Source organism: Podarcis tiliguerta (assembly GCF_965153285.1).
Source record: "Podarcis tiliguerta genome assembly, chromosome: W".
Lineage (NCBI taxonomy): Eukaryota > Metazoa > Chordata > Lepidosauria > Squamata > Lacertidae > Podarcis > Podarcis tiliguerta.
This window is the reverse complement of record NC_139552.1, coordinates 6855422-6880852: the sequence shown is the minus strand read 5'-3', so window position 1 is coordinate 6880852 and position 25431 is coordinate 6855422. Positions and strand designations below refer to the sequence as shown.

Here is a 25431-nt window from a genome sequence, read left to right as displayed (position 1 = left end):
ATGGGTTGCCAGAGAAGTCTGGCAGACAGCTGCCTGTACCTGAAAGGGTCAGGAGAGACACAGGAGCTGGTCTTGGTGTTTCTGGATGACATCGTCCATGTGGCACAGACAGGGAAACACGTGCAAGGTTTAAGCTCAAAAACCTTGATCCAGTGAAGGTTTACCTAGGTGTCCATATAGATAGGTCTGAGGATGGAAGCTTTTTGTTCAGTCGGAAAGGCAAGATTGAGAAGTTGCTTGAGAAGTTCAGGATGTCTGAATGTGCAGGGGTCAGAACACCCATGGAGACAAGCTACGTGAAAAACAGTCCGCTTGGGGAATGTGCTGAGTTTGAAAACGCTGAGATCTTTCAGTCAGCTCTGGGCAGTTTGCTTTATCTCTCCCAGTGGAGCAGACCAGACATAGCATTTGCTACCAATCTGCTCAGCAGGGAGGCTACAAAGCCAAGTCTGAGTGCCTGGAATGGTATCAAGAGGGTGCTGCGTTACCTGCAAAATACCAAAGATTTCTGTCTCAAACTGTCAGCTGAGGGTGAAGCACTGCTCACGTGCTGGACTGACAGCGATTGGGCAAATCTTGGAGACAGGAAATCGGTGTCTGGGATGGTAGTGAAGTTTGGGGAATCTCTAGTTGGGTGGAAGTCCTAAAAGCAAAGTCTTATTGCACTTTCCTCTACTGAAGCTGAGTTCAGTGTGCCGTCAGAACTCTATAGGGAACTAGAATTTTACCGGTGTTTGGTCTAAGAGATCTGTGGGGATTGTTGCCTGCCCATCACTGTTTGGGAGAACAATCAATGCTGTTTGAAGTTGGCAGAGTCTGGACAGTTTAAGTCCAGAACCAAACATTTGGACATACGTTTCCAGAATGTGTGTCAGAGTGTCCAGACAGGCTTGGTGAAGCTGAAGTACTGTCCAAGTCAGGAGAATCTGGCATATGGGTTTACTAAACCTTTGAGCTTCCAGCGTCATGGGGAGTTCTGTGAAGGGTTGTGTTTGGGGTAAGTGGTTGTACTTACAGTTCCACCAGTGTACAGAATGAGAGGGAGTGTGAGGAGAATCAGAGCTTACAGGGTTAATAGTTCTATGTGTCGTCCTGCCCACTGGGGGGGGGGGGGTGTTTTGTTCACATACGGGGAATGTTCTTTGTGTGTGAAGTTACTTTTGGTTTACATCTGATGAGAGGGCATTCCACAGGGTGGCCCCAACTACAGAGAAGGCCCTTTGCCTGGTTCCCTGTAACTTTGCTTCTCGCAGTGAGGGAACCACCAGAAGACCCTCAGAGGAGGACCTCAGTGTCCAGGCTGAATGATGAGGGAGGAGATGCTCCTTCAGGTATATTGGACCAAGGCCATTTAGGGCTTTAAAGTCAACACCAATACTTTGAATTGTACTGGGAAACGCACTGGGAGCCAGTGAAGATCCTTTAGGATTGGTGTTATACGGTCCCGGCAGCTACTCCCAATCACCAGTCTAGCTGCTGCATTCTGGATTAGTTGTAGTTTCTGAGTCACCTTCAAAGGTAGCCCCATGTAGAGCGCATTGCAGTAGTCCAAGCGGGAGATAACCAGGGCACACACTACTTTGATGAGACAGTCTGAAGGAAGGTAGGGTCTCACCTGGCATATCAGGTGGAGGTGTGGATCACCCTTGTTGATTCTAGGTAGCCTTAGGCAAGTCACTCTGCCTTGGCTCCCTAGCAACGTGGAGAGAATAAAACTGATTTCTAACCTGTTTTAGGATTCCTGATATAATTTGCATGTGAAACACCAGCATTGTGCTTATACAATAATGTTATTAATGCAATTGCCTTCCCTCATTGCTGCAGGTGGAGCACATGGCAGTCTCGAGTAGCGGTGGCAGTGCCCAAGGGTTTGAGGCAGAGGGCACCATGGAAGAGGAACTCGCACCTACACTTAAGGAGCAGCCCTGCGAGCCAGACTGTGCTGAGAAGGCCTTGAAGGGCAGCGATGCCAACCCAGGCAAAGTTAGGGAGGGTGGACTCACAAGGCCAGAGAGCAGTGGCAGCCCGGAAGGTGCACGGCTGTCTGCTAAGGAGGCGGCAGAGGTCTCCCCTGCTTTCCCAAAGGCTCTGGAGAGCGAGCATCCAGGGAAGGAGAAGAGCACCGCAGCTGCTGGCACAACCCTTACAGCTGCCACAAAGGCTGCCGCCACCATGGCCACCAACAGCTGCAGCACTTTAACCTCTGCCCCAGCCACCTTCACCTTGAAAAGCATCTGTTTCTCCACTTCTCAGGCCCTTTCTATGCGAAAAATGGCCCTCTCCTTCCCACCCGGAGCAGTCCTCACCCCCAGCCAGCCCCTGGTTTACCTCCCACCTCTTCCGAGCCTGCTCGGGGTCCCTTCTGCCCTTGCCCTGCCTGTCATGCCCTCCTTCCCACAAGACCCCTGCCTGCCTAGTCTTCTCTCCCCCTCTGAGCTCTGCTCTTACCCGTATGCCTTCTCCGTGGCTAGGCCTTTGGCCGCAGATCCCAAAGTGGTCCCTGTGGAGACAAGCCAACTGAACAGCCCTGCCCCGTCAGGGGAGAGCAGCACCCCTGCGGTCACTGGACCCTACTCTGCTGTCGATGGCTCGGACCTCTTGCCTAGCACGCCTGCCTCGGCAGCAGCAGGTGCCAGCACTGTGCCGCTGTCAGTCGCCACCAGCGTGCTTGCCAGGGGCCCGGCAGGCCCAGAACAGCTTCCCTTGGGCATCCTGGCCTCCATCTTGTCAGGGAGAGGCAAACGGGAAAAGATGAAAGGACAGAAACCAGCAGTTATAGAGAGCCGAAAGAGATTATAAGCAGCCTGTCATCAGATAGTCAGTCTGACGTAGAGGGGGAGGAGGACGAGCCAGGCACAAGTCAAGATGTACACAGAGTAAACAGAAGGAGGAGCCTTAGCCGATGGGGATGCTGGGTAAGAAGAAAGAGGAAGTAAGATTAGAGGGAACAACTGCCCACAAGGGAAGGACGCATAATCGTAACGCTGGAGATGTACGTTTGAACTTTGTCTAATAAATCAAATAGTTTGGAAACTGGCTGGGAGCCCGGAGCCTTATCTATGCCAGCTGGCCAGCATTAAGCTTCTGACAGCTTGTTCCCTCTCACCTTATTGTGCTGGAAAGCTGGAAATAGCTACAACATGGAAAAGGAGCTGTTGGAATTAAAAAAGCGCAATGTCGCTCTGGAGCAAAGATCACAAGACCTGCAGAGTCGTTTGGAAGAAGCCCGGACTGCCCAGAGAGTAACCCAAGGTGGGCTATCGGCAGATGGGGGCAGGTGTGTGTGGGTGGAACGGTTCCAGGGAGACACGGAAAGTTACTTGGATTTCAAGACAGAGATGAAATATTTTCTGGAACTGGAAGCAGATAAGTTTCAGAATGGTGCGGCAAAGGTTGCCCACATCATTAGGCATCTGGGAGGAGGGGCTAGAAGCTGGATCAGGCCGTTAATAGCTTCGGGGAATGAAGCCCTCAGAAATGAAGCCAAGTTTTGGGAAGCAATGGATTTTATCTATGCAGACCAAAGTTTAATTGACAGAACGCAGGAGGAGCTGCTGGCTTTGAGACAAGGCAAATCCACAGTACGCAGTTACTGGTCTGAGTTTGCTATGCTGGTCCAGAAACTGGGTTGGAATTTAGAGGATCAACCAGTTCAGGCAATATTTAAGAATGGACTTAATCCAGAAATAAAGGACGAACTGGCAAGGGGGCCAAGACCTAAAAACATGGACGAATTAACAAAGGCTGCTCTTGGAGTGGGTTTGAGACAAGAAGCCAGATGGCGGGAAAGGAAGCAAGGCAGAGAGCGGAGTTTCCATGGTGACCGCATTCTTGAAATGCCTGCAGCTGCCTCAGAATGTCAACAAACGCAAGAGCCTATGGAGATAGGCACAGCCAGGGCACGGGAGAGTTTGAAAGCCCAACGGTCTGGCTGGAAGGAAAAAAAAGACTGGCAAGCGGGAAAAAGATGTTTTGTGTGTCAGAAAACTGGGCACTTTGCCAAAGTGTGTCCAGAGCGTCGGAACTGGCAGGGAATGCTGGGGGCCGCCCAGAAGGCAGAGGGAGAGGAGCCCCAGCATTCGGGAAACGAAGAGGCCTGGCTGGTGGGAATCCGGGGCAACAGCCAGGCGGGAGCAACACAGAAAGTCCCCGGCTTGGGCACCCCAAAGCAAGCATAATGCTGAGAGTGCTGCTGGAACTCCCGAATGGACAGACGGTGGAGGAGATGGCGCTAGTTGATTCTGGGGCGTCAGCATCCTTTTTCAGCAAGGAGTTTGCGGAGCAACACAAACTGAACCTGCTGCCTTTGGACTTTCCGCTGCAGGTGACAACAATTGATGGAAGAGAACTGCTGGGGGGTGAAGTGACGCATCGAACACCCCCAATGCGTATGCGTGTGGCCACACACTCTGAGGTCATCGCTTTTCACGTGGCTACATTGGCGGGGCCGCCTATCATATTGGGCATGAGCTGGTTGGCGTTGCACGATCCGATGGTCTCCTGGCACCAACGGTCCCTGACGTTTGGCTCGACGCACTGCATGGAGAACTGCCTAGCCCAGGGGCTAGATCGACAAAGCGAGGGCAGGAGGGCAGCAACATGCAGAGTAGGGGCGAGTGAGATTCCGTCGTGTTACAGGGATCTACAGGAGGTGTTCAGTGAGAGAGAGGCGGATGCATTGCCACCCCATCGGCCGTATGACTGTCAGATCAACCTGGTACCGGGGGCCACGTTGCCGGTGGGGAAAACCTACTCCATGTCGGAGGGAGAGCTCAAGGACCTAAAAGAGTTTATTGAGAAAAACCTGAGAAGGGGTTTTATCAGGGAATCCAAGGCGGCAGGCGGGAGTCCCGTGTTTTTCGTCGACAAGAGATCGACGAAAGAAAGACGTTTAGTGGTGGATTACAGCAATTTGAACAGCCAGACAGAACCGGCGGCCTTCCCGATGCCAAGAATCGACGACGTTTTGGCACGGGTGCGAAAGGGGAAGATTTTCACCAAACTGGATCTCCGAGGGGCTTACAACCTTATAAGAGTACGAGAAGGCGATGAGTGGAAGACCACCATGTTCACCCTGATGGGGGCGTTTGAGTATTTAGTCATGCCGTTCGGTTTGCAGTCCGGAAGTCACTGTTTCCAAGCATTCATGCATCACGTGTTAGGACCCTTGCTCTACAAAAACTGCGTCTGTTTTTTTAGATGATCTCCTTGTGTTCTCGGAAGACGAACAGCAGCACGTGGAGGATGTACGTCAGGTACTGAGCAAACTCAAGGAGAACCGCTTGTGGGTCAAGCTGGAGAAGTGTCAGTTCCACGCAAGGGAAGTCGAGTTCCTGGGGTACCGGCTGTCGGACCAGGGGTTGGCCATGGACCTGGGGAAGGTGAAGGCAGTGGTGGAATGGGAGAGTCCTAAAACCAGGAAAGATGTTCAGCGTTTCCTGGGTTTCATCAATTTCTACAGGAAATTCATAAAGAATTTTGCAGAATTGACGACGCCAATCACGGACTGTCTCAGTGTTAAGAAGAAGTTTCAGTGGACGCAGGCGGCCCAAGAGGGGTTTGAGAAACTAAAGAGGGCTTTCGCTTCAGAGGAGCAACTGATCCACGTTGACCCGGCTCAACCACTACGGGTGGAAACAGATGCGTCGGATCGGGCGATTGGGGCGGTGCTGCTGCAGCCAGATCAAAAAGGGGAATGGCGTCCGTGTGCCTTCTTTTCACGGAAGCTCAACAAATCAGAGCATAACTACACCATCTACGATAAGGAATTGCTTTCGATCGTGGTGGCTTTTAAACAATGGAGGCATTTCCTGGTTGGGGCAAAGCACCAAATTTTGGTGTGCACTGACCACAAGAACTTGGAGTATTGGCGTACAGCACGAGTGTTGTGCCAGAGACAGATAAGATGGGCAGAGTTCTTTGCCAACTTCAACTTCAAGATCCAATATGTGCCGGGAGAGCAGAATGTAAGGGCGGATGCGCTCTCCCGTAAACCTGAGTATATGATGGGGGAAGGGCCACCTGTAGCAAGACTGATGTTTCCAGAGAGCAAATGGTTGTGTGGGGGAATGTTGATCAAGGATGACGAACTGATGCAAATGCTCAGAGACGATGCCTTTGCCAGACAAAAGATGGGGGAGTTAAGAGGGAGAGGGGGTGCCGAGGGTGGTTTTGAGGTGAAAGGGGGGTTACTGTACCACAAAGGGGCCTTGTATGTTCCAGGAGAAGACCTTCGGGGCTGGATCCTCAAGCAACTCCATGACAGTTTTACGGCGGGGCATTTTGGACAGCATAAGACCATGCTACTAGTCACGAGGGAATTTTGGTGGCCGAGGGTGAGAGAGGATGTAAAGCAATATGTGCGAGGATGTGACACGTGTCAGAGGGCCAAAGGGGAAAGGGCGGCACCAGCGGGGTTGCTGGAACCATTGCCCACACCTGGGAAGCCATGGGAGGTGGTGGGTGTAGATTTTATCACTGATCTGCCCAGATGTAAGGGGAAGACAGCGGTCATGGTGGTGGTTGATCACTTGACCAAAATGTGCCATTTTGTGCCCTGTTCGCACGCCGTAACGGCGGAGGAGACAGCTAGGCTGTTTGTAGAGCACGTGTTTAGGTTACATGGGGTACCTGCAAGGGTGGTGTCGGATCGGGGGGCTCAATTTACCTCGCGATTTTGGCGCAAGCTCATGGGGCTGCTCCAGGTGGAAGTGAGCTTTACCACGGCGAGACACCCCGAGACCAATGGGCAAACGGAGAGGGCGAATGCGGTTTTACAACAGTATTTGAGGTGTTATGTAAGTCAGAAGCAGAACGATTGGGTGGACAAACTAGCCCTGGCAGATTTTGCTTACAACAACGCAGAGAATGTATCCACAGGGATGACACCATTCTTCGCCAATCATGGGCTTCATCCAAGGGCCTTCCCCGGGAGGGGGGAGGAGTCGTGGAGTGTTCCAGCGGCCGAACAATTTGTGGAGGAAATGGAAGCGATCCACAGACAGCTGCAGGTAAATTTGGAAAGGGCTAAGGAGACATACAAGAAGGAAGCCGACAAACATCGGCGAACGGGGGAGGTCATCAGGGTTGGGGACAAGGTGTGGTTGTCCACGCAAGGATTGCCTTGGAAAGGGGGCTGTAAGAAACTCAAGCCCAGGAAGGTGGGGCCCTTTGAGGTTATCCAGCAAATAAACCTGGTGGCGTTTAAGCTCAGGTTGCCAGAAAGCATGAGAATCCATCCGGTGTTCCATAGGTCACTGCTGTTTCCCTACAGGGAGGAAGGAAGGAGAGCGGGTAGTGGGGGAGTGGAAGGCTCACCGCCCGAAATGGAGGAAAGGGAGCAGGGGAACGAGGTCACGGAAATACTGGACTCTCGTTGGAGAGGGGGGAATGTGGAATATTTGGTGGCTTGGGAAGGGGCCCCGGCATCGGAGAATACCTGGGTCCCGGAAGATAGTATGTCTAACAATGAACTGGTAGAGGACTTCCACTATTTCTTCCCGGACAAACCAAGAAGCAAGGTGAGGTCCTTACAAGAGGTGTTTGAAACAACAGACGACGAAGAGGAATTCGAAGGTTTCCCAGCATCGGATGAGGAGGAGGAAGAAGACGAAGGCGTAGACTGGGGAACACCAGGACTTGGGGGTTGGAGGAGTGTGTTTGAAGAGACAGATGAGGAAGAGGGTAGTTTTGCGGGGTTCTCTCCAACCACCTCTGAGGAAAGAGAAGGGGACATAGTCGGGTCTCCCGAGCGGGAGGGGGCCTTTGAGGAGGGGGTGGATGTCAGGGAGAGGCAAACGGGAAAAGATGAAAGGACAGAAACCAGCAGTTATAGAGAGCCGAAAGAGATTATAAGCAGCCTGTCATCAGATAGTCTGACGTAGAGGGGGAGGAGGACGAGCCAGGCACAAGTCAAGATGTACACAGAGTAAACAGAAGGAGGAGCCTTAGCCGATGGGGATGCTGGGTAAGAAGAAAGAGGAAGTAAGATTAGAGGGAACAACTGCCCACAAGGGAAGGACGCATAATCGTAACGCTGGAGATGTACGTTTGAACTTTGTCTAATAAATCAAATAGTTTGGAAACTGGCTGGGAGCCCGGAGCCTTATCTATGCCAGCTGGCCAGCATTAAGCTTCTGACACATCTCCCCACTGAAATCCCCCCCACAGCTGGAGCGTGAGATGGTCTCCCCGGAATGCAGCGAGATGCCCCTTGACCTTTCCGCCAAGTCAAACCACCAGAAGCTGCCTCCTCCGAGCCAGCGAAAGATGGCCCCGATGCCTGTGTTGACCCCGGTGCACACTAGTGGCAAAGCACTGCTCACCACAGTCTTCTCCAAGCCTCAGTGGGTAGCTCAGGCCATTGGCGGCCCAGGCACCACGTCGCCCTTCGTCATCTTCCCGGAGTTCCTCCGCAATGGGGAGCAGGGCTCCTGGGTGAAGAACTCGACCACCCTCATCAGCACCATCCCAAGCACCTACGTTGGGGTGGCCAACCCAGTCCCAGCTTCCGTGCTGCTGGGGAAGGATTCTGGCACCGGCCTTGGCAGGGACTCCCGCCATCTCGCCAAGCAGGAGCTCATTTCCATTGTTGACCAGGGAGAGCCTCACAGTGGCGGGCTGCCTCCCGGGAAGAAGAGTGGTGGAGAGGGGCTGCCTGACCCCACAAGGCAGCTCCTTCGTGCCTGGGGTGTCCCAGGGGCCCAGTTGCACCCTTCAAAGGAGCTTGCCATTTGGAGCCCCAGCCAGGGAAGCATTTACCCTCAGTGCTCAGTCAACGGGAAGCCTGCCAGCCCCCAGCTGCTGCCCTTGGGGTGGTCGCCTTACCATCAGGGCCCTCTGCTTTCCATCGGCATCTCGGCAGCCGGGCAGCTGTGCCCGAATCAAGTTGCCCCCTGCAAGCCAGTTGGTGCAGGTGAGCTGGCCACGTTCCCTGGTGTGCAGCTGATAGAGTCCTCCGCAGTGGTCCAGAAAGCCCCCAAAGCTCCCTCTCAGGGCAAGGGTTGTAAGGCAGCCTTGCTGAACACTGCCAGCCCTTTGTGCATCTCACCAGCTCTTCAGGCCAGTCTCCCAGACACAAGGGGTTCTGAGGGTCTTATTCCAAAATACGACTCTGACAGACTCGAGGCTGACTCAGCAGCAGAGGCCACCCCGCAGCCCAAAGCTCCCCCAGAGGGCTGTAGCTGCAAGTGCCCCGGGGACGCCAGGCCTAAAAACCAGGCTTTGGCTGCCTACCTATCTCACGGCCTTTCCTTAGCTAGCCAGCCAAGTGTGCGGACGACCTCTGAGACGCCTCTCCCAGGGAGCAAGCGCAATGACTGGAAGTGCAGCAATGCACCTCGGGATCAGCTGGCGGCAGAAGTCCCTCTCCGCAGTGTGCACCAGGTTGATCTCAGCCGCGTGAAGAAGGAACAAGTGGAGCCAGAGGTGCTGATCACCTCTGCTGCTTGTCTGCATGCTGGGGCTGCCTCGGGAAGCCCTCCAAAAGCCAAGCTCAAGGGGGTGGCCCACATTGAAGTGGAGGAGGGCTTCCCCTGCAAGTCCAAGTGGCAGCATGACGGGCCAGACCGCCTGACCCACAAGAAGCAGAAGTGCAGGGGCAGTGAGGAATCTCAGGCCCCCTGCAAATCGGACAGCCAGAACCTGCACACCCGCAAAGTGAGTGACTTGCCTTGATGTGAAAACAGGGCTCACACCCAGTGTTTCCTGGAGCAGCATCTGAGGGGTGGCGTGGGTGAGATTGGGCTGAGGGTTAGGGAGTCCTCCGGGAGGACTAGTTTCTTGCTGAGGACAAGGAAAAAGATGAACTAGGATTGAAAGATGTTCGAAGTAAGCTCCTGTAGTGCTGATGGAGTTCCTGCAGAGCTGCTTCCAATACTATAGGAAGGAGAGAATCTTGCCTGGACAGCAGACAGAACCAGGAATTTCATGTGATACCACTGTGCATCTTAAATTATTTTGTGACTCTCCCTCATGAGAAGTGCTTGTTTGTTGCATGAGAGCACTATTAGGATCAGTGTCCATTGTTTACATGAATGTCCTGGTTGGTTATTTTTTATTCAGTTTCTTATTTTCACTGTATCTTACCTAAAAGACAGAACGGATCCAGGGAAAATAATTACATGACGAGATGCCTTTGATATTACATTTTAAAATGTAGTTTGTCCTCTATACTTTAAAAAAATGTAGCCAGGTTGAATCTCTGTGTTGGAGGTGAAGCTGATGTGTGAATCCCAGATGTGGTCTTGGAAGCGTTTCTGGTTTTGTCTGGTGGTTCCAGCCTTACCAGAATGCCTTGGGCTTTCCCCTGTGTTAGACTTCACTTGCACCAGAGGTTGTTTTGTGCAGCTAGATGGAGCATGTGACATCAGAAGAGGCTCAGAGGCACTTGGTTGTGTCATATGGCTTAGGGCAGGTCTGTTTTAATTGCCCCAAGTGCGTTCCCTGTTGCCAGCAGCTGCTTGATTGAGACACAGCCATTAAGAAGCCCTGGCTTCTGATTCCTTTCAGAGTTCAGTTCAAAGTGGCCCGTGCTGATCATTTTAAAGCTCCTGCATGGCTTGGAACCCAGATTATCTCTTAGACTGTCTTCCTCCATACCACTGTGACTGAAGTTCACTTCTGTAGCCTTTCTGAGGGTGACCTGCCCTTCAAAGGCTAAGTGAGTGGCAATAAGGGCAGTGAGAGACCTTTTCAGGTATTCCCCTGTGTGTTTGTGTGTGTGTGTGTGTGTGTGTGTGTGTGTGTGTGTGTGCATACATATACACACACATATATATACACATACACACACACAGAAACATAGTAAAGGTAAAGGTACCCCTGCCCATACAGGCCAGTCATGTCCGACTCTAGGGTTGTGCGCTCATCTCGCTTAAGAGGCCGGGAGCCAGCGCTGTCCGAAGACACTTCCGGGTCACGTGGCCAACGTGACGAAGCTGCACCAGCGCCGCACACGGAAACGCCGTTTACCTTCCCGCTATAAAGCGGTACCTATTTATCTACTTGCACTTAAGGGTGCTTTCAAACTGCTAGGTGGGCAGGAGCTGGGACCGAACGACGGGAGCTCACCCCACCGCCGGGATTCGAACCGCCAATCTTACAATCAGCAAATCCTAGGCACTGAGGTTTTACCCACAGCGCCACCCAAGTCCCATATATATATATATAAACACACTTCCCCCCAGGTGGCACCTGATTTGATGTCATTTCAGCACCAGCTAAGTCCTTTTCCATTTTCCCAGGTTGTTTTAATTTTAGTTATTTATTTTTTTACCTGTTAAGCAGATTGGGGTAGTGATGTCACTGCTGTGCTTTTAAAAAATCTGCTGGATCTTCTTAGCATTTCGGTTCCAGAGTTTTATTAAGTTTCATTTCAATTGCAAACAGCCCTGGGTACATGGGAGTGCTGGAGGTGCGGGATGTTGCTGTTGTTGTTGTTATTTAGTCGTTTAGTCGTGTCCGACTTTTCGTGACCCCCATGGACCAGAGCATGCCAGGCACTCCTGTCTTCCACTGCCTCCCGCAGTTTGGTCAAACTCATGCTGGTAGCTTTGACAACACTGTCCAACCATCTCGTCCTCTGTCGTCCCCTTCACCTTGTGCCTTCCATCTTTCCCAACATCAGGGTCTTTTCCAGGGAGTCTTCTCGTCTCATGAGGTGGCCAAAGTATTGGAGCCTCAGCTTCACAATCTGTCCTTCCAGTGAGCACTCAGGGCTGATTTCCTTAAGAATGGATAGGTTTGATCTTCTTGCAGTCCATGGGACTCTCAAGAGTCTCCTCCAGCACCAGAATTCAAAAGCATCAATTCTTCGGCGATCAGCCTTCTTTATGGTCCAGCTCTCACTTCCATACATCACTACTGGGAAAATCATAGCTTTAACTATACGGACCTTTGTTGGCAAGGTGATGTCTCTACTTTTTAAGATGCTGTCTAGGTTTGTCATTGTTTTTCTCCCAAGAAGCAGGCGTCTTTTAATTTCGTGACTGCTGTCACCATCTGCAGTGATCATGGAGCCCAAGAAAGTAAAATCTCTCACTGCCTCCATTTCTTCCCCTTCTATTTGCCAGGAGGTGGCCATGATCTTGGTTTTTTTGATGTTGAGCTTCAGACCATATTTTGCGCTCTCCTCTTTCACCCTCATTAAAAGGTTCTTTAATTCCTCCTCACTTTTTGCCATCAAGGTTGTGTCACCTGCATATCTGAGGTTGTTGATATTTCTTCTGGCAATCTTAATTCCAGCTTGGGTTTCATCCAGCCCAGCCTTTCGCATGGTGAATTCTGCGTATAAGTTAAATAACCAAGGAGACAATATACAGCCTTGTCGTACTCCTTTCCCAATTTTGAACCAATCAGTTGTTCCATATCCAGTTCTAGCTGTAGCTTCTTGTCCCACATACAGATTTCTCAGGAAACAGATGAGGTGATTAGGCACTCCCATTTCTTTAAGAACTTGCCATAGTTTGCTGTGATCAACACAGTCAAAGGCTTTTGCATAGTCAATGAAGCAGAAATAGATGTCTTTCTGGAACTCTCTAGCTTTCTCCATAATCTAGCGCATGTTTGCAATTTGGTCTCTGGTTCCTCTGCCTCTTCTAAATCCAGCTTGCACTTCTGGGAGTTCTCGGTCCACATACTGCTTGAGCCTTCCTTGAAGAATTTTAAGCATAACCTTGCTAGCGTGTGAAATGAGTGCAATTGTGTGGTAGTTGGAGCATTCTTTAGCACTGCCCTTCTTTGGGATTGGGATGTAGACTGACCTTCTCCAATCCTCTGGCCACTGCTGAGTTTTCCAAACTTGCTGGCATATTGAGTGTAGCACCTTAACAGCATCATCTTTTAAAATTTTAAATAGTTCAGCTGGAATACCATCACTTCCACTGGCCTTGTTATTAGCAGCTTTCTAAGGCCCATTTGACTTCACTCTCCAGGATGTCTGGCTCAAGGTCAGCAACCACACTACCTGGGGTGTGTGAGACATCCATATCTTTCTTGTATAATTCCTCTGTGTATCCTTGCCACCTCTTCTTGATGTCTTTTGCTTCTGTTAGGTCCTTACCACTTTTGTCCTTTATTATGGTAATCTTTGTATGAAATGTTCCTTTCATATCTCCAATTTTCTTGAACACATCTCTGGTTCTTCCCATTCTGTTGTTTTCCTCTATTTCTTTGTATTGCTTGTTAAGAAGGCCTTCTTGTCTCTCCTTGCTATTTTTTGGAAATCTGCATTCAGTTTCCTGTATCTTTCACTATCTCCCTCGCATTTTGCTTGCCTTCTCCCCCCTGCTGTTTGTAAGGCCTCGTTGGACAGCCACTTTGCTTTCTTGCATTTCCTTTTCATTGGGATGGTTTTCGTTGCTGCCTCCTGTATAATGTTACGAGCCTCCACCCATAGTTCTTCAGGCACTCTGCCCACCAAATCTAAATCCTTAAACCTGTTCCTCACTTCCACTGTGTATGCGTAAGGGATTTGATTTAGATTGTATCTTACCGGCCCAGTGGTTTTTCCTACTTTCTTCAGTTTAAGCTTGAATTTTGCTATAAGAAGCTGATGATCTGAGCCACAGTCAGCTCCAGGTCTTGTTTTTGCTGACTGTATAGAGCTTCTCCATCTTGGGCTGCAAAAAATATAATCAATCTGATTTCGATGGTGCCCATCTGGTGATGTCCATGTGTAGAGTCGTCTCTTGTGTTGATGGAAAAGCGTGTTTGTGATGACCAGTTTGTTCTCTTGACAGAACTCTATTAGCCTTTGCCCTGCTTCGTTTTGAACTCCAAGGCCAAACTTGCCAGTTGTTCCTTTTATCTCTTGATTCCCTACTTTAGCATTCCAACCCCCTATGATGAGAAGAACATCCTTCTTTGGTGTCACTTCTATAAGGTGTTGTAAGTCTTCATAGAATTGGTCAATTTCAGTTTCTTCAGCACCAGTAGCTGGTGCATAAACATGGATTACTGTGAGGTCTGCCTTGGATTCGTATTGAGATCATCCTATCATTTTTGAAATTGCATCCCAGTACAGCTCTCGCTACTCTTTTGTTGACTATGAGGGCCACTCCATTTCTTTTACGGGATTCTTGCCCACAATAGTAGATATGATGGCCATCCGAACTGAATTCGCCCATTCCCGTCCATTTTAGTTCACTGATGCCCAGGATGTCAATATTTATTCTTGCCATCTCATTTTTGACTACATCCAACTTACCCAGGTTCATGGTTCTTACATTCCAGGTTCCTATGCAATATTTTTCTTTACAGCATTGGACTTTCCTTTCGCTTCCAGGCATATCCGCAACTGAGCGTCCTTTCGGCTTTGGCCCAGCCGCTTCATCAGCTCTGAATCTACTTGTACTTGTCCTGCTGTCAGCTTCGTTCCGAGGGAGATAAGGACACCGGAATGCGGACTGGAATGTGAGAGGGAGGAGGGGCAGCCGAGTGGCAGAACTTCAGAGAGCAGAGAGCAAGCAGAAGATAAAAAAGCTCTAAACACCAATCTTAGCTCAGAGACAGTAGGAGAGAGGCCGGGAATAGCTAGCCAGAAGAAGAAGAAGAAGAAGAAGAAGAAGAAGAAGAAGAAGAAGAGGAGGAGTTTGGATTTGATATCCCGCCTTTCACTCCCTTTAAGGAGTCTCAAAGCGGCTAACATTCTCCTTTCCCTTCCTCCCCCACAACAAACACTCTGTGAGGTGAGTGGGGCTGAGAGACTTCAAAGAAGTGTGACTGGCCCAAGGACACCCAGCAGCTGTATGTGGAGGAGCGGAGACGCGAACCCAGTTCCCCAGATTACGAGACTACCGCTCTTAACCACTACACCACACTGGCTCGAAGACTCGAAGTCGGGAAAAGGTCAGTGAGAGGAGGGAAGAAGAACGGAAGCGGAAGGGTTTTTTCCACTGTTGGAAGAGGAAGGGGCGGAGTTTAGACTCGGCAACTGCTAACTTGGTGTCAGACACGGAGTGAAGGAGCTCCGGAGTGATTTATGTGTTTGAGCAATAAACCTGAGATAATTACTGCCGGTGTCTCGCTTCTGTGGGAGAGCCAAGCCATTACAGATTGCTGAGTCTCATCTTAATCTCTCACACCGGAGGACATCAAAGACCGTGTTGGATGGGCAAGTACCGGACGTAGGAAGTGCAGCTGGGGGAGCAGCTGGGGGGGGGGGCAGGAGAGCCCACTGACGCCATAACAGAATTAAGGAGCTACACGTGGCAGCTCAAAAGCCAATTAGACATTTTGGCAGGAGCACTGCAGAACAAAGGTTGACTTCAGAACAGAAAAGGAACCTCAGAGCCAGCAGGGGGCCTGGACTGATCCCAGCTAAATACAATGGAGATACAGAAAGTTATGCAGCCTTTAGAAATGAAGCCAGATACATTTTGCACTTGAGGTCAGCTGAATTCAGCTCAGATAAGCAGCGTGTTGCATGTCTGATCAGTTGGCTGGGGGGAACAGCTAAGGACTGGGGTATCCCCCTTATGGAGACCCAACATAGTGCTCTAGGGGACCTGCAGGAGTTCTGGAAACTGATGGATGCCATGTTCAAGAGCCCACTGGAACACGCCACTGCAGAGCAGCAGCTACTGAACTTGCAACAAGGGGGTGACTCTGTGGCCTCTTACTGGACTACCTTCAATTCACTAGTGCACAAGGTGGGCTGGGGACGGAACACAGAGCCCCTTGCAGCCATGTATCGTGCAGGGCTGAGTCCTTCGATCCTGGATGAGATGGTGAAGATGCAACCCATGCAGTCACTGGAAGAGATAGTTCAAGCGTCCTTACAGCTAGGGCTACGCCAACAGCAGAGGAAGCTAGAGAAGAGGGGGGCAGGGGGGCCCTTGGGGGTAAGGGCCTACACTCCCAAGCTTCCGGAACAGGGGGTTGGCAGAACACCTAGTCAGGGAGAAGCTGTTGAACCGATGCAGATTGGATCGGTGGAAGGGGAGAGAACCAGGAAGGCATGGAAGGGAGTCAGCAGCGTCAGGAGACACACACTTGCTTCGTGTGTGCTAGGCAGGGGCATTTGGCTAAACAGTGTCCTGATAGGAAGACAGGGGGATCCTTTTCAGGGACCAGAGTGGAGGAAAAACCGAAACCCCAAGCAGAACAGTTGGGAAACGGCCAATCCCAGCCCTTAAGAGAGGCTAGGGGCTGGGCGACAAGTCAGTAGAGGGGCCTCAAATGGAACCAGCCGTTCCTGGGATAGCTCTGCCCATGATGCTACAACTCCCAGATGGTCGCAGGGTGCAAGGGCAAGCACTGGTGGATTTGGGGGCTTCTCTAGACTTTGTAGATGCAGATTTTGCGAAGCAACACAACCTTGGGGCACAGCAACAAGACTCCCCAATCGAGGTACAGATGATAGATGGTTGACCCTTAGTAGGGGGGGAAGTGGTTCAAGCCACACAACTGTTAGGGGTGGAGGTGGTGGGACACAAGGAGACAATGAGGTTCCATATCACTAAGTTAGTGACACACCCCATAGTCCTAGGAATGACGTGACTCACAAAACACAATCCTGTCGTGGCCTGGGGTCAACGCTCCTTAACGTTTCCGTCAGCCTTTTGCCAAGCGAACTGCTTGAGGCTTGAAGTACCTAGAGAGGTGGGAGCCAAGGGGGCGGAGGTAGGAGGGAAACTCACGGGAGAAGAGAGTTCCATACCCTTGCAGTATAAGGCCTTCAGAGACGTGTTCTGTGAGAAGGAGGCAGACCAGTTATCCCCACGCCGCCCTTATGGCTGCAAAATAGACTTGGTGCCAGGGGCCCAGATACCCACCAGTCGCCTCTATTCCATGTCAGAGATGGAGCTAGCCGAGCTGAGGGAGTTCTTGCAGAAGAATTTGGCAAGGGGTTTTATCTGACCAACGAAGGCACCAGGGGGAGCCCCAGTTTTCTTCATAAGCAAGAGGGACACCCGGAAAAAAGGCTCGTTGTGGACTATAGGAGGACCAACAAGCTCATGATTCCCAGCTGATACTCCTTGCCACGTATTGGGAATCTGCTGGAGAGGTTGAGATCAGCGAAAATTTTCACCAAGTTGGACCTGAGGGGGGCCTACAACCTGATACGGGTAAGGGAAGGCGACGATTGGAAGACGGCCTTTAATACAAGATATGGGACCTTTGAGTACTTAGTGATGCCGTTTGGGTTGCAGTCGGGCACAGCCACCTTCCAGGCCTTCATCAATCATTTTTTGGCAGACTTGCTAGACAGGAACGTGGTATCTTACCTTGATGATCTTTTGATATACTCAGAAAGTCCTGAAGAGCATGTGCGACATGTAAGGGAGGTGTTGCAACGGCTGAGGGCACATAGACTCTACGCCAAGTTGGAGAAGTGCGAGTTCCACATGACAGAGGTGGAATTTTTGGGGTATTGCGTGTCTCCTGAGGGGGTGCGTATGGATCTGGCGAAGGTGAAGGCGGTGTTGGAGTGGCAGAAGCCTAAGACCAAGAAGTACTTGCAGAGGTTCTTGGGCTTCGCTAACTACTACAGGAGGTACGTGCCTAACTACTCGCAGCTCATCACACCCCTCACTGACTGCTTGAGTGGCAAGAAGCCGTTCGTCTGGACGTAGAAGGCGCAGTGTGCGTTTGAGAGGCTCAAGGAGATGTTCACCGCAGAGAAGTACCTGCACCACGCAAATCCGTACATACCAATGGTAGTGGAGACGGATGCTTCTGAAAGGGCAGTAGGAGCGGTGCTGCTGCAGGAAGACAGCCACGGGGACTTACGGCCATGTGCATTCCACTCGCGGAAGCTTAACGCTTCGGAACACCATTTGGGAAAGGGAGCTGCTGGCTATAAAAGAGGCCTTGGAGACATGGAGGCATTTCCTAGAAGGTGCACAACACCAAGTGGAGGTGCACACCGATCACAAGAACTTGGAATATTGGCAGACCGCGAGACAACTGAACCAGAGACAGATCAGGTGGTCGCAGTTCTTTGCCCGCTTCAACTTCTGCATACAATATGTACCAGGGCACCTGAACCAGAGGGCAGACGCCTTGTCCTGGAAACCGGAATACATGAGGGGAGAACAGAAGCAAGAATTGAAACACATTCTGAAGCCAGAACAGTTGCAACTAGCGGCAACATCGATTGTCGGTGTAGAGGAGTTCAGGTGCCAAACACAAGGAGATGAATTTGCGCAGCGGAAACTGGCAGCGATACATAACAAGGAGAACAGCGCTGAAGGATTCACTGAAAGGGAAGGCCTCTTGTTTAAGGGTGAGGTGCTCTACGTGCCAGAAGGGGATTTGAGAGCACGAGTCATGAGGCAGTGCCACGACAACCCGACGGCGGGTCACTTTGGGCAGTACAAGACCGTAGATCAACTAAGGAGACGGTTTTGGTGGCCCAGGATGAGAGAAGAGGCCCAGGAGTATGTCAGGGCATGTGACACTTGCCAGTGAGCAAAAACACCTAGAGCAGCACCAGCGGGACTTCTGCAACCGCTTCCGACTCTGCAAGGACCTTGGGAGGCGATCACAATGGATTTTATCACAGACTTGCCGCCTTCTCAAAAGCAGACAGTCATCTGGGTCGTGGTGGACTTGTTCACGAAAATGGCGCACTTCGTGCCATGCCCAAAGATGCTGTCAACACAGGAAACGGCCCAAGATGTTTGTAGACCACGTGTTCAAACTGCACAGGCTGCCGTCACGAGTGATTTCGGACAGAGGAACACAATTTACCTCACAGTTTTGGAGGAAGCTGATGCAGCTTTTGGAAGTTGAAGTGTGTCTTACATCAGCGAGACACCCTCAAACCAATGGAGAGTCAGAGAGGACCAATGCTACGTTGCAGCAATACTTGCGTTGCTACGTGAACTACCAGCAAGAGGATTGGGTGGATAAATTGGGACTAGCAGAATTTGCGTACAACAATGTGGTACATGCGTCTACCCAACAAACACCATTCCTGGCCAACTATGGACGACATCCGAGGGCGTTTCCAGAACCAGAGGACACCTTGTTGGTGCCAGTGGCAGAACAGTTCGTAGGGGAGATGCAGGTGTTACACAAACTACTGAGAGAAAAGCTGGATGCAGCTAAAAAAGCGTATAAGAGGAATGCTGATGAACGTAGACAGCAGGGAGAAGAGATCAAGGTGTGGTTGTTGGCCAAGGACTTACCAACAAAGGGGAGGTGGAAGAAGTTAGAGGCAAGGTGGTTGGGACCATTTGAAGTGGTAGAACAGGTAAACCCCGTAGAGTTTAAATTGAGATTGCCTGCCTCGATGAAGATACACCCTGTATTTCACAGGGCTCTCCTGTCACCATACGTTCCTGCACATCCCTGCCAGGAACCTAAACAGACACCTCCTCCTCCGGTCATGGTGGAGGATCAGGAGGAGTTTGCGATCCGACAGATTTTAGACTCAAGACTGTGTAGAAGACAGTTACAGTATTTTGTGTCATGGAAAGGTTATGGACCTGAAGAAAACTCCTGAGTACGAAGCCAGGATTTACATGCCCCAGACCTGCAACGGCAGTTCCACCGTAGGTTCCCCCACAAACCCAAGCCCAGAGGGTGGGAGCAAGAGGATGACCTTAGCGAAGAAGAAGCTGAAGAGACTGGCACATGGTGGTCACCAGAGCAGAGAGAGCCCTCCGAGACAGGCAGCAAAGCCAAGGAGGAAGAAGGGGGGCTTGGAGGAGGGGGTGATGTCAGCTTCGTTCCGGAGCTGTCAGAGGCTGGGAATCTAAGCAAGCCGAAGGAGATAAGGACACTGAAATGCAGACTGGAATGTGAGAGGGAGGAGGGGCAGCCGAGTGGCAGAACTTCAGAGAGCAGAGAGCAAGCAGAAGATAAAAAAGCTCTAAACACCAATCTTAGCTCAGAGACAGAAGGAGAGAGGCTGGGAATAGCTAACCCAAAGACTCAAAGGCGGGAAAAGGTCAGTAAGAGGAGGGGGGGGAAACGGAAGCGGAAGGGTTTTTTCCACTGTTGGAAGAAGAGGAAGGGGCGGAGTTTAGACTTGGCAACTGCTAACTTGGAGTCAGACATGGAGTGAAGGAGCTCCGGAGTGATTTATGTGTTTGAGCAATAAACCTGAGATAATTACTGCTGGTTTCTCGCTTCTGTGGGAGAGCCAAGCCATTACACCTCCGCTCTTCCTCAGTAGCATGTTGGATGCCTTCTGACCTGAGGGGCTCATCTTCCAGCGTCATAACTTTTATATGCCTGTTGTCTTTGTCCATGGAATTTTCTTGGCAGGGATACTGGAGTGGCTTGCCGGTTCCTGCTCCAGGTGGATCACGTTTGGTCAAAACTCTCCACTATGACCTGTCCATCTTGGGTGGCCCTGCATGGCATAGCTCATAGCTTCTCTGAGTTATTCAAGCCCCTTCGCCATGGCAAGGCTGTGATCCATGAAGGGGGGAGGTGCGGGGTACAAACATGGAAAAAATACCGTGGAACAAATCTGGCAAAGACCTCTTGCTTCTTCTCACTGCCAGTGTGTCTCTTCTGTATCCACAGTGGCGGACGTATCACAGCTCCCACAAGGTCAGCAAGCAGGAGAGCCAGTCGGGCTCCACAAAGGAGCATGGCAGCCCTCATGTGAAGCGCAAGCGCCGGAAGGCAGCTCCAGGGCATCATGGGCACAGCTGCGAAGAAGGTACAGGAGCCGGGTCTGCGCTCTGACGATTGCCTTTCCTAAAAGTGTCCAACATCCATGGAAGACTCTTTTACGCTGGTCCTGTAGCCAGCAAGGGTCTCTCTCTGCTGGGCACAGTCCATCTTTGCCTACCTTTTGAGAGAGGGATGATCAAAATGGGTGTGAGCCACCCTTAAAGGGCAGAGTTGCTACCTGCAGTGTGAGGTGTTTCTGTCCATCCTCTCTGGGATATATGAGGCCCCTTCTCTGAATTTCTGGCTTGCTTCCTTAAAATACAGTAGCGTACCTAGCATTTTCCTTTTTTTTTTTTTTTTTTGTAAAGGTTAGGGTTAGGGTTACATGTAAGCAAAGGTTTAACAAACATCAAGCCTATTAGATAACTTTGCAATGTCCTCTACCTCAGTTTTTGTTTGTGCAACCACGGCAGGACCACTTGCCTGTTGAGCTGGGCATGAGGGTACAAGCTGATGATAATGCAAATCAGAACACAACTGTCCTTTGGGTTTTGCAGCTGTTCAAATTTTGCAATACAGCTCGTAGCCAAAAATAAATAAATAAAGATTTTTTTTTGGGGGGGGGGAGTACCAAAATACGTTTTAAATGTGTATTTTAGGTGACAGGAAGGGCAGGATAGAAATGAAAATTTTAAAGTATATTTTTCGATTAATGTGGAAGTGGGACAGAGCAGACTGAATGACTGAACCCATTCACAGTTTGATCTGTTGTGCCCTAATCTCGAGTTGTGTGTCTGAAAACCCCCTTTTGGGTTTGTGGGCTCACTTTCCCAGCTTCACACCTGCTCGTGGCTCAGATCTCTGGGGATGGGGGCAGGACAGAAGATGTACAGCTTCCCTGGACCAATAGTTGTATTTTTCCAAATGGCACTTTAGTTTTCAGAGCTCTCTTCTTTTTTCTTTTCTTTCCCCCCAACCAAACAATCCTCCTCAGCTTTTGTTGAGAAGAAATCAAAGAACAGTTTCCGGGACTTCATTCCTGTGGTGCTGAGCAGCCGCACACGCAGCCAGTCAGGTGAGTGGCTGATTCCTTCAACCTGGGGCAGGGGAACCTGGCTATTTTTCAGGGAGTTGTGGTCTGTCTGAAACATATGCTTGTGTGTTGTGTAAAATCTTCTTAGCTTAGCTGCCTTGGCCCCCCCAGTCCCTAAACAACCATACAGAAAGAGACAAGCAATATCTGTGCTTTGGGTCAATTTAATTTTGAAACCAAGTGTGCAGGCTTTTGAGTTATACAGATCTCTTCCTCAGAGTGAATTTGGAAGAAAAATCAGCATCTGGATTTGCTAATTGTTTTGTTGTTGTTACTTGTGAAATGAATTATATATTAGGGGATTCTGAGAGGAAAAATTGGGCACAAAAGAGGGAGGTGTTGCTAAAGCTGAGATCCCGGGGTGTAGTGCTTAATTCTGATTCAAGAGCGGAGGGGTCCTTTCCTTTCCTTCTTCCTGTAGGAAGCATGGGAGGCTCTTCTGTTAACATGTTGGAGGAGTGTGGCCAGGAGATTCTACTGCCGGTGGAAGAGGAAGAAGAGAATGTCGAGGGAGAGGATGAACTCACCCTGAGGCATCGCAGGCTGTGAAAATCCCCCCACCTCTCCCCCCACTCTGGCTGCAAAGACAGAGAGCAGTCGCGGTCAGAGAAGACCAGTTTCCACTCGCACAAGGGTCAGGGGATGCCGTGGCAAGTGGATGCCACTCGGCAGCTGTGGAGCTGCAAGGAGGCGGAGGAGGAGAGCGGCCACATCATACCTACGGGACTGCCTCTCCCGGTATGCCCCATGGAGAGCCTCAAGGTCCATAAATAGCAACACCCTAGAGATCCCGGGCCCTAAGGAAGTCAGATTAGCTTCAACCAGAGCCAGGGCCTTTTCAACACTGGCTCCGGCCTGGTGGAACGCTCTGTCTCATGAGACCAGGGGCCTGCAGGATCTGATTTCTTTCCGCAAGGCCTGTAAGACAGAGTTGTTCCGCCTGGCCTTTGGCTTGGAATCAACTTGATCCCCTCTCCCTCTTTCATTTTTCCTTTCTCCTTCTGTGATGGAACTCCTATTTGGGGACTTCCCTGGTTTTTTTCTGGCCCACGTAGGACCAGTCTGGATAGTTGGCCTTGAAGATTTGACGTTTTTATCCCCAAAAAGTTTTGATTTGAGTTTCTACTGAAATGAGGCTGAATTTTAATGTTGTATTTTAATCTTTGTTTGTTTGTTTGTTTTTTGTTTTTTTTTAAATAAATGAATTTTATTAGTATTTTCCACACAACAACAACAACCTAAAAGATATCAAAAGATAACAATACACAACACACAAAAATCAACATTCGAAAACTAAAAAAGACAACAAAAACAAAACAAAAAAACAAACAAATCCATATCTTACAAGTTAATATTATGAACACTAAAACAACAACATGACATTGACTTCCACCAATCCTACAGCACCTCCTTTATCTCTCATTCTGTCTTCCTGATTTCCTGTTTTCTTTATCCTCTCTATCCTAACATCTAGATATAAATCCTTCTTTCATATCCTTTCACTTCACAAGTTTATTCCAGACTCAGCCAGATTTCTGCCCTCAAACCTTGACTTTTGAGGTACAGTGGTGCCCCGCAAGACGAATGCCTCGCAAGACGGAAAACCCGCTAGACGAAAGGGCTTTCCGTTTTTCAATGCGCTTCGCAGGACGAATTTCTCTATTGGCTTGCTTCGCAAGACGAAAATGTATTGCGATTCTTGAGTTTTTTTCCGCTCCCCACCCCCTTTTTCTAAGGCGCTAAGCTGCTAATAGCCTTTTAGCAGCTAATCCGCTAATCCCTTAAGCCTTTAATAGCCGCTAATAGCTGCTAAACCGCTAATAGCGCTAATCCGCTAATCCGCTAATAGGGTTGCTTCGCAAGACGAAAAAACCGCTAGACGAAGAGACTCGCGGAACGGATTAATTTCGTCTTGCAAGGCACCACTGTATTCATTTAGGCACTCCCATTCTTTTTTTACTTCACTTTTTGGTTTTTGTCTTATTATGTCTGTCAATTTGGCTAATTCTAAGTATTCTGAGAGCTTACATAGCCACTCTCCCCTAGTGGGTAACTGATTCCCTTTCCAGTACTTAGCCACCAGGATTCTTGCTGCAGACGTTGTGTATGAGAAAAATCTAGTTTTGTCTTTTGGATTATCGTCATTTAAAATTCCTAAAAGGAATGCCTCTGGCCTTTTACTATGATATTCTTAATATTTTCTTTATTTCTTTGTGGATCATGCTCCAAAATTTCCTAATTTCGGGGCACGTCCACCACATATGGTAGAAGGTTCCTTTTTGTATCTTGCATCTCCAGCACTTATTATTATATGTTTTATTCATTTTTGCAAGACTTTCTGGTGCCAGGTACCACCTGTGATACATTTTCATATAGTTCTCTCTTATTAGGTAACATGCTGTAAAATTTATATTTTTTGTCCATAGTCTTTCCCATTCATTATATTCAATTGGGTTGCCCAGATCTTGTTCCCATTTTTTAATAGTGTCTCCTTTTTCCTCCTTTTCTACTTCCCCATTTTGTAACAGTTTATATATTTTTGAAAGAGTCTGTTGGTTGTTATATAAAATTTCTTTTTCCCATGCCGATATTTTTTTATCAAACCCTTAAGCTTACTATCCTTCTCAAATATTGTTTTTAATAGAAAATATTATAACCAATTCACCCCCCTCTCTTTTAATTCTTCAAATTTCTTTACTGTTGGGCAATCTTTTATCTCTTCTACGAGTTCCCTATATGTTAGCCAGCTATCTTTCATATTGCTTCTGTGCAAGGCTGATGACTCTATAGGTGATAACCACCAGGGAGTTTGGGCTGTTACTATTGTTTTATTTCTTTCCCAGACTTCGAATAGGGCCTTTCTCACCAAATGATTAGTGAATCCTCTATGTGCTTTTATTTTATCGTGACCCAGATAGCCATGCCACCCGAAAACTTTGTCCCAGCCCTCCAGGTCTAAGATTTCAGTATCTGTCAGTAACATCCAATCTTTTAGCCATGTCATGCATGCAGCCTCAAAATACAGCTTGAGGTTTGGGACTGTGAACCCACCCCTTTCTCTAGGCTCCATCAGTACTTTGAACCTTACTCTTGGTTTCTTACCTTGCCAGATAAAATTAGAAAGATCCCTTTGCCAACCTTTAAAACATTTTGTCCTGATAATTATTGGGATCGTCTGGAAAAGGAAGAGCATCTTTGGTAGAATTGACATTTTTATCAAGGATATCCTTCCCCATAAGGGCAAGTTCAATTTATTCCATTTATTTAGATGTCCTTTTATTTCGTTCCACTTCTTCACATAGTTATCCTTGTACAAATTGGTATTTTTATTTGTGATCTAGATCCCCAAATACTTAACTTTTGTGGTCATTTTAAGGCCTGTTACTCTTTCCAATTCTTCCTGATCCTTTACCCCCATATTTTTCGTTAATAATTTAGATTTTTCTTTATTTAACTTAAAGCCTGATACTTCTCCATACGCAAACAATTTCTTTAGTGCTTCTGGTATACTTTCTTCTGGGTTTTCTGTAGTAATGACTTTATATTGTCTATTACCTAGACTAATCCCCTTGATTTTTGGGTCCTTTCTTATCGCTATTAGGAGTGTTTCCAGCGTCATAATAAACAAAAGTGGGGATAGAGGGCATCCTTGTCTGGTGCCTCTTTCAATTTGGAATTCTTCAGTTATTTCATTGTTAATTATTAACTTAGCTTTCTGGTTTTCATATATCGCTTTAATACCATTCAAAATTTTGTTCCCA

General features: G+C 49.2%; 1 protein-coding gene across 1 annotated transcript in view; it reads left to right on the top strand.

Annotated features, from left to right (window-relative positions):
* The window catches only part of LOC310668870 (BCL-6 corepressor-like protein 1), a 101119-nt gene that overhangs the window by 33690 nt on the left and 41998 nt on the right, over positions 1-25431 (top strand). Inside the window, 6 exon segments of the mRNA XM_083422231.1 lie at positions 1825-2721; positions 8143-9657; positions 20485-20623; positions 21572-21652; positions 22092-22216; positions 22220-22408. Of these exon segments, the coding sequence (XP_083278357.1) occupies positions 1825-2721; positions 8143-9657; positions 20485-20623; positions 21572-21652; positions 22092-22216; positions 22220-22408 (2946 nt within the window).